The sequence below is a fragment of the Acomys minous genome (genome assembly GCF_964271855.1).
Source record: "Acomys minous genome assembly, chromosome: 12".
In the NCBI taxonomy this organism is placed as follows: Eukaryota; Metazoa; Chordata; class Mammalia; order Rodentia; family Muridae; genus Acomys; species Acomys minous.
In genome coordinates, this window is record NC_140493.1 from 76,433,279 (window position 1) to 76,442,055 (window position 8,777).

Consider the following 8,777-nt stretch of genomic DNA (forward strand, 5'->3'; position numbering starts at 1 on the left):
ATGTTCTAGGTGAGAGATTGATGTTTCCAGGAAGGATGGTTTGCTTGGGTCACACCCAGAACTGGTCAGCAACACTCTTCACTGTCTGCCACAAAGCCTGGCACATCATGAGGCTTAGTAACTATTTGGTAAGTGAATAAATCACAGATCTGATAAACTGTATTATGCATTAAACTCATCATAGAGCTGAAATACTAATGAGAAGGAAAGGATTTAAAAAAAAAAAAAGACCATAGTGGGGCTGACAAGATGGCTCCATGGTTAAGAGAACTGGCTGTTCTTCCAGGGGACCTAGATTCAATTCCCAGCAGCCACCTGGCAGCTCATATCTGTCTGTGAGTCCAGTTCCAGGAGATCTGACATCCTCAAACAGACATACATACAGGCAAAACACCAACACACATTAATAAATAAATAAATAAATAAATAAAAGACCACAAGTGGCAATATCTTCATCTTTAGGGGAAACACCAAAAGCAATTAGCTGGCCGGGACAGAAGGTAGCACCATGGACCCACAACCATTGGTGTGAGGGGTTTGATCTGTGTCCTGGGTTTCCAGTTCACTCCAGCCTTTCCAGGCCCTGCCTCAGTCCAGCAGAGTTTCCCATCTGCGCGCCCAGGGAATTCTGTGGGGGCAGTGCATCTCCTTTGTCACTGCCTCTCACTGCTGCTCTCTCCGCTCACCTCTTCCCGTTTCCCCACGCGTCCCATCATCCAGCCCTGCCAATTGGTTTCTTCCTAGTTTTCCCACCAAGGCTCCACTTCTCTGGGTACCAGTCTCAGCTCTTGTTTGGCATCAGTGGCCCCATGAGTGGGCTAACTGATAATAACACCCTTGTCAGGTCTACCTCTGGCCGTCCCTAGGTTGCAGCAGGCTAGGCGCCATGACCCATCAAGGCAGAAACAGCATCCTGGAGTCAGGCCCCCTTACTCACGTCCAGCAGAGACAAAGACTCAATGATGACATCCCTTCCTTTTGCATCAAGCCCTTCATTTCCTGCATGAGTTATTGCCATTTACTCTGGTGTGTGTGTGTGTGTGTGTGTGTGTGTGTGTGTGTGTGTGTGTGCGCGCGCGCTTATCCACAGTAGATCAGGTGGCGCATCTTTTTGTTTTGTTTTGTTTTTCAAGCCTTGGCTGTCCTGGAGTCGCTTTGTAGACCAGGCTGGCCTTGAACTTACAGAGATCCACCTGCTCTGCCTCCCGAGTGCTGGGATTAAAGGTGTGCGCCACCATGCCGGGCTAGGTTGTAAATCTTGATACTGAACTCCATTGACACCGCTCCCCCCCAACTTCCGACATCTGTTCAGTCACCTACATTAAACTATACTGGAAATTAAAACTTGGGCAACAGTGGCAGCCAGTGGGGGTGGGGGGTTGTGGTTGCTGGAGAGGTGACTCAGCAGTTAAGAAAGGGCTCTTGCCGAAGTTCCCAGCACCCACGTCGGCAGCTCACAACCACCTGTGTATCTATCTGCTCCGGAAGTATCAGATGGCTCTGGCTTCTATGAGCACCTGCTGTCAAGTACACACACCAACACACACAATTAAAGATAAAAGAGATCTTTTTAAAAAAATTAAACGTAAAGCAGCTCAAATAATTTATCTTAAGAAGAAAAGAAGAGGCAGGGGCTCTCCAGCCACTCACTACCTTCTCCCACCCCCCCAGCCCCCACCCCTCTCCCAACCCCCTACCCCCTCCCAACCCCCAGCCCCCCCACCCCCCACTCACCCACCCCCAGTGCTGCTGAGGTCAGCCCTCTGAGGTGCTCAGCAGGCCAAGAGCAGCAAATTCGCCAGAGTGGTCTTGCTAAAGAGCCAGACAGGCTCCCCTTCCTCTGACACTCCTCAAAGCCACTTCCTGGTTTCCAGTAACATGGAAACTTCCCTTTGACTCAGGCCCTGCCTGCCTGCCTGGCTTTGAACCTTGTTCTTTAAGCTTCCTCACCGCCAAGACCATGCCTCTGTGAACTGCCTGAGACCGTCTATGATGATGAGTGCCAACTTGGCAGGGCACAGTGTCCCTTTTCTGCAAAGCGCAGGGTATAGTGAAACACCATGGGCACAGGTCATTCCCACGACAGCCATGGGGATCCATATTCAAGACAAAGAAAACTATTTTTTTGGTATACGTATAATTTTATTACTTAAAATGATTTATTTATTTATATTATGTGTATGTGTGTTTTCGTCTGCATGTCTGTCTGCACACTAGAAGACGGGATTCGATCCTAGTTATAGACAGTAGTGAAATGCCATGTGGGTGCTAGGAATTGAACCCTTGACCTCTGGAAGCAAAGACAATGCCCTTAACCACTGAGCTATCTCTTCAGCCCGCTAATTTTACTTCTTATTAAAGGTGAAAAACACATAATTTTGTCATTTTTATAAAAAGATTAAACTTTGGCTAAATATTTGTTACTGGGGGCATAGCATATCTTCATCCCTTAAGTACAATTTTTTTTTCTCAACCCCCATTCCCTGCTGTTGCCATCCTTCCCCTGGCGTCTCCCTTCTGTCTTCACATCACGTGTGCATTTGCTGCTCCCCCATCAGCGTTTTGAAAACTACTATTAAAATTACCAAACTTTCTAATATTTTTTTTTTTTAAAAGAAGAAGTTTGTGGATTCTGTTGCTCAAAATCATGTGAACCAAGAAACCACGGCACACTCACAGGACGTGCCCGTTAAGCTTTATAACAGAAACTCACAATGAAGTGGGTTTCCTTTTCTGATGAACTTATCCTGGAGCCAGGCTTCCTTGGTTTCATTTCCAAATATGTGATGTGTTTCAGCTGTGTGCGTTTCTGTAGGTCCCTTGCCTGTCTGGGCTCTGTGCCTTCGTGCGTAACAGGGGCTATTAACGGTGAGCACTTCAGAGGACCACTGGGAGGGTTAAACACATCAGCGCCAAGGCTGTCACTGACTCATGTGTTAGCGCTGTGTTAAGTGCCAACCACCATTACTATCACTTACATTTTTTTTAAATCCCCAGTTTTTTTAATTAAAAGTAATTTAAGATTGAAGTACGGGTTTTTACACATTTACTGGCACTGTGTGATGTTTTGATGTATATAACTGTATGATGGGGTCTGAATACCTATTGGGCAATTTCTTGGTTGTGAAAAACATTCTCAATCCTTCATTCCAGCTCTGTTGAAATATACACACATCGCCAGCCGGGCGTGGTGGTGCACACCTTTAATCCCAGCACTCGGGAGGAAGAGGCAGGCGGGTTGATGTGAGTTCAAGGCCTGCCTGGTCTACAAAGTGAGTCCAGGATAGCCAAGGCTACACAGAGAAACCCTGTCTCGAAAAACAAAACAAAACAAATACACACACACACACACACACCGTGTTGTCTTTAGTTGCCCTAGTGTGAAACAAAAAGCAACAAATGTGTCTCACACATAAAAGCACAGGTCTCTCGACTTTTGCCTGAATAACCAACACCCACTCTCTGCCCAGCTCGTCAGCCCTCAGTTCTCAGCCCAATTTAGACAAAGGTTCAAAACAATAAAACAACCTACCTAAGTAGGAGAATCAATAAAGATAAGCGTTAGTACTTCCAGGCAGGGGAATGCTGTATAGTCAGCAGAAGCCATGTTTCAGTAACGACTTGTAATACCCACACCCTTGATGGGTATTAACCAGCAATGCAAAGACGTGCTATTAAGAAAGAATGCTAAGTACTCACAGCTAAAACAAGGTACGTAATGACAGATAATTTTAAGTCCTCTTAAGTTTAAGAATTTGGATATTGGTCTTCCTAGGGTTTCTAAAAAAAAATTTATAGCAACTGCTGTAAAATTTTTTGACAATTTTTGATAAAAGGAAAACAAACTAATGTAATTTTCTTTTAAAAGTTCAGACCAGATTTTTATCTTATTTATTCTTTGACACTTTGACGCATGTGTGCATGGATCCTATGCACCTTTAATTCCTTCTATCCCCGTGACATCCCTCAATAAGCTCTTTCCCCAGCCCTGACAGACTTTCCCCTCCTCTCTCCTCTCCTCCCCTTCACTCCCTTCTTCTCCCTAATCACCCCCTTTCCCTCTCTACTCCCCTCTCCTCCACAGTCACCCCCTTTCCTCCTCCCTTCTCCCCCCTTTTCCCCTCCACTCCCCACTCTCCCCCCTCTGGTAACCCATTGAGTTCATTATAGTGCCTTCCTGATGAAATGTTGACTGACTTTGCTACTTTGTTGGCTTGACCTTAAACAGGTCTTGTGGAGGTAAGAATTTAATTCCTGCACTCGGGAGGCAGAAGCAGGCAGATCTCTGTGAGTTCAAGGCCAACCTGGTCTACAGAGTGAGTTCCAGGACAGCCAGGGCTCCACAGAGAAGCCCTGTCTCGAAAAATGGCCCCCACCCACAGAAAGGAAGAGTAACTGCCATGAGTTCACATGTACAACAGCTAAGACAGCACCTCACAGCACTTCTCCCCACTCTCTGGCTCCTATACTCTTGCTGCCTCTCAACATTTCACAGCCACCATTTAAAACAGGAACCTCCAACACTGCCATGGCACCTGTCACCTACTTATGTCTGTAATATGAAAGCAACGTAACAGAGTCTGAGACCCATTCCAGTTCTAATCTTCTAGAATAGTCTTCACCACCGGTGAGGATGCTTTATTTGCAATAAGACTCCGCCTCACAGACCAACTATCCATTCACATTTAGCATCTTTTGGTACTCCAGAGCAGATGGCTCCACAGTGGAGACACTGACATAGGCAGAGGCTCCTCCCTATCCCTGGGAGGTTCAACCTTACTCTAAACGCTCTACCTACACCTGAGGGGTAACCTTCATTCTCAGACTCCCCAACACCTCGTGACTACCTCTCATGTGCCACCTTATTCCACCTCATGGGACAGTCACTTCTATCACTGTCCTTGCCATCAATAGGCTAAGATCTCCACTGTCTCTGCTCTAAGAAACAGCGGAGGAGCAGGGAGCTGGGCTGAATTGAAACGCCATGGAAATGAAGTCCATGTGGACCTAAGAGCCTAAGGCACAAGTCCTTTGATGTGTGATGGTGAAGCTGCACCAACCCAGAGAGCTCATGAGAAAGACTCGCTTGTGTGCTGTCAGGGAGCACAGAACCTGGGAAGCTAGATGCTGCTGCTGAAGACAGAAGACACGGTGGGTGGCGCAGGGAGTGTGGTCTGTGCGTGGGGAGAAGAAGAAGAACAAGGTAGCACAAACTTATGCCTTGTGAAACGATCATGAAGTGCTTCAGGATGATGCTCTCTCCGCCTCTCCCAAGCACCAAGGAGACCTAGCTTTTTGTTTTACTCTTTATTTTCTGTTTCTCAGGGGAGCATGTTACAGTGTGAGGTCTAAGGCAAGCGACTGAGTCAGGTGAGTGAGAACGTGGAGTCCACCTTCCAGTTTCCCTGGTTTGCCCTACTTGGAGTTCGACTGTAACCCCAGCCTTGGTAGGCTGCGTCTTCTACACAGGTCCCCCAGCAGCTAGGAACAGGAGGTGTTTCCTTGGGACTGTCTACACATTCTGTCTGTTGCAAACACTATCGCGAGGCATCAATCCTTAGTTGCCCTGGAACATTCTTTGTCTGGGTCTCTCAAATTTGCTTTCTTTCTCTACTTCTCTTATCATTCCAATAAAATAATCCTGAAATGTGTTTTTTTTTCTATCTATCCCTTCCTTGTTCTAGATAGGCTAAACAAACCCTTCTGGATGATGCTGATCACAGAAGAGTCTGGAGTGTGGTCAGTATCTTCTCTCTTGTGGTCACACCCTATGGGTTTTCCCCTGGAGACTATAGCTACCCTGCAAAGACTGACGAGAAGGTTCCGCTGCCTGAAGGTGCTCACCGCCAAGTGCAGTGACTTCTTATCCACAAGCCCTTGCTAGCAGGTGTGAACCTCGCATCCTTCCTCTTGGGTTCACAACCTCCCCCCCCCCACTCCATCTCAGTCACTATCTTTGGTGTACCACTTCCCCCTCCAGCATGCACCTTACTTCTCTTCCTCCATCTCCCTCCTTTCTCTTCCGTGATGTCACTGCAAGTACAAGGAACTCCTCACTTTCAGCCAATTTCAGTTTCCGTCTTGATGCCATGACATGATCTTTCCTCAGGAAATTCCGTTTTCATTCCTGCACCACCCCTCCTATGACCCAGACCCCAGAGTCCCTATAAAGAGGGGGTTCCCAACTCAGATCATCACAACACTCAGCCGCCTTCTCAAGCTTCTGGGCTCTGCAGTCTCAGCTCTGTGCAAACCTCTCCCTCAGCAGCACCATGAGGCTCTGCGTGTCGGCCCTCTCTCTCCTCCTGCTCGTGGCTGCCTTCTGTGCCCCAGTGCTCTCAGCACCAAGTAAGTTGACCCTCCCACTGCTCCTTCAAGCTCTAGTGGGTCCAGTCTTCCGGCTGGGGTCATCCTAACAGTGGGGGTTGGGCAGGGAGACCAAGGGAAGCAGGGAAGATTCCCAAGTCTGCTGTTAAATACAGTCTACCCAGACATCCATTAATATTTGTGCTTCTATCTCCTCAAGGATTAACAGCCAATAGAGGAAAATAGTGGGATGGAAGTCAGATATTGAATCCGCTTTCTCTCTGGTTGAGGCTTGTCTCTAGGCCTTGATTTCCCCACCTGTAACATGAAGGAATTGGGAAGGGTTCTGAGCCTCAACCCAGTTTCAGTCTCCTGGAATGTTTTTTTCCCTTCTTCCTTGAGGACAGTCTTTTTAGAGTATAAATCTCATTCTGGGTAAATGACCATGGATTCGAGGGACCATGTTTTGGGTGCTAGTTGTCAATAGGGATGCTCAGGGAAGATCTAGAAGGGACAGAGCCCGGCACGGTTTTGACCTTGGCTTCTCCTTCCAGTGGGCTCTGACCCTCCTACTTCCTGCTGCTTCTCTTACACTTCACGGCAGCTTCACCGCGACTTTGTGATGGATTACTATGAGACCAGCAGCCTTTGCTCCAAGCCAGCCGTGGTGTAAGTATATCTGGGGGTGAGGGCAAGCTGGCTTCAGGTGCAAAGGTTATCTAACAGAGGGAAGTCAGTTCTAAGGGTTAAAGCTCTGCCAAAGAACAGTGAGGTCCTGAGGTCACTTTTTGAGTTCTGATAGTGGCTGAGAGGTCAGTAAAGGAGGGGGGGGGGTGACAGGTGGGCGGGGCTTTGGGGGAGGAAGCTATCCACACAGGCCATGAAACTAGATGCGTGCTATATAGACAGATTGCTTAAACTAAGCTAAGGAAATCATGTGGAAAGGCCATTCAAAAGAACAATGAAACACTGGGAGACATTATTTAATTGATTATAAAAACCCATCGTTTCCTAACATAGGGAACCCCTGGGGCCATAGCTATACCCATGGGTCAGAGTTACAGGGAGTCTAGTGTCAAGTTCAACCAGGAAGGATCCCATCTACCATGCTCGCCTACGCGAATAATGATCAAGCAGAGCAGCATGCCTACCACAGGGGAAGGACAGTGGTGGATGCCCTCTAAGGTCCCATGGGATTCTCACCTGTGCTCTCCTTCTTCTACAGATTCCTGACCAAAAGAGGCAGGCAAGTCTGCGCTGACCCCAGCAAGCCCTGGGTCACTGAGTACATGAATGACTTGGAGTTAAACTGAGCTGCTCCAGGCTCAGGACAGGAGGAACCTCTTCAAGGAAAGGCCTCCTGAGCCCTCACACTTTTCACTGAGAAGTGCCTTGCTCCTTAACATTCAGAATCCCTGACCCACTTCGTAATGTAAAATCTTTATACAGGCTTTGTTATTGTATTTGGTATTATTTCTATTATTTATGCTCCGTTAAAGGACACGTGTCTCCCATGGGGACGGTCCACCGTTGCTGTTTCTCTGCTATTGTGGATATGATCGTGTAATTGGTTTCATGTGTTTTCATAATAAACACTTCTTTGAAATGTAGTTGTGATTCTTAACTTAATTTTGATTTGGGTTGAAGCTGCCTGGTGCTATTAGGTATAAACTACAGTCTGCAAAAGCGGTGAGAACGAGTAAATACTGAGACCTTAACAAGTCCTCTTGGCCTCATGGTCTCAGAAGATTCTCTCAACACTTCTGATGAGAATGTTAACACCAGTCCGAGGTGGGGAGACTGGTGCCTACAATTTCACAAACTAAGAAACAAAGACAGAGAGAGAAGGGGCTTTCAGAGGCTTGTAGCTTTGCTTGGGAAGCACTGTGAAAGAATGATCGAGAAGGGCAATGTTGATCCTAAGGGTAATTAGGCCGACATTCCAGGGGGAAGTGTGAATAACAGCAACAGCACACTGCAGAGGGAAGGGGATGTGTGGCTCTCCTCTTCCCTGGGTGGGGCAGGGCTGGGGCTGGGGCAGGGGGTGGGGTGGGGCTGCTGGTCACCAGTCCTAACAAGGCAGGAGGAGCAGAGAGCAAGGCTCAGAACTTGGCAGGCATTGAGGACCACTGAGATCGGACACCCTGGGAACCACTTCAGGGAGCTAGTTTAACTTTACTCAGGGAGGACAAAGGCTGTATAGTCCTTGGGGGGGGGGGTGGGCGGGGAGCTTGGGGGGCGGGGAGCTTCCAGGATAGGTGTACACAGTTGCTTGAAATAGGCACTCTAATGATGCTCGACTTGCATTAGGCATCATGCTCCTGTCATATGAACGGGGACACAGTATCTAATTATCCTATAGGCGCAAGGAGCCGTGTCAAGGGCCATATATCAAATGTGGCTGAGGCATCTATGTCTAAAGATGCTCTCCAGATAGAATCAGGCAGAGCGCAGGAGGCCCTGCTGGGGAC

The 8,777-nt window shown here is 47.8% G+C and overlaps 1 protein-coding gene across 1 annotated transcript in view; it reads left to right on the plus strand.

The window, feature by feature from the left end:
* LOC311579728 (C-C motif chemokine 4) overlaps positions 1 to 7,910 on the plus strand; it is a 31,344-nt gene extending 23,434 nt beyond the window's left edge. The window contains exons 3-7 of the mRNA XM_084750559.1: positions 5,326 to 5,370; positions 5,685 to 5,739; positions 6,266 to 6,348; positions 6,861 to 6,975; positions 7,532 to 7,910. Coding sequence (XP_084606685.1) covers positions 5,708 to 5,739; positions 6,266 to 6,348; positions 6,861 to 6,975; positions 7,532 to 7,619 — 318 coding nt within the window. The 5' untranslated portion in view covers positions 5,326 to 5,370; positions 5,685 to 5,707 and the 3' untranslated portion in view covers positions 7,620 to 7,910. The remainder of the gene's footprint in view (positions 1 to 5,325; positions 5,371 to 5,684; positions 5,740 to 6,265; positions 6,349 to 6,860; positions 6,976 to 7,531) is intronic.
* The last annotated feature ends 867 nt before the right edge of the window (positions 7,911 to 8,777 follow it).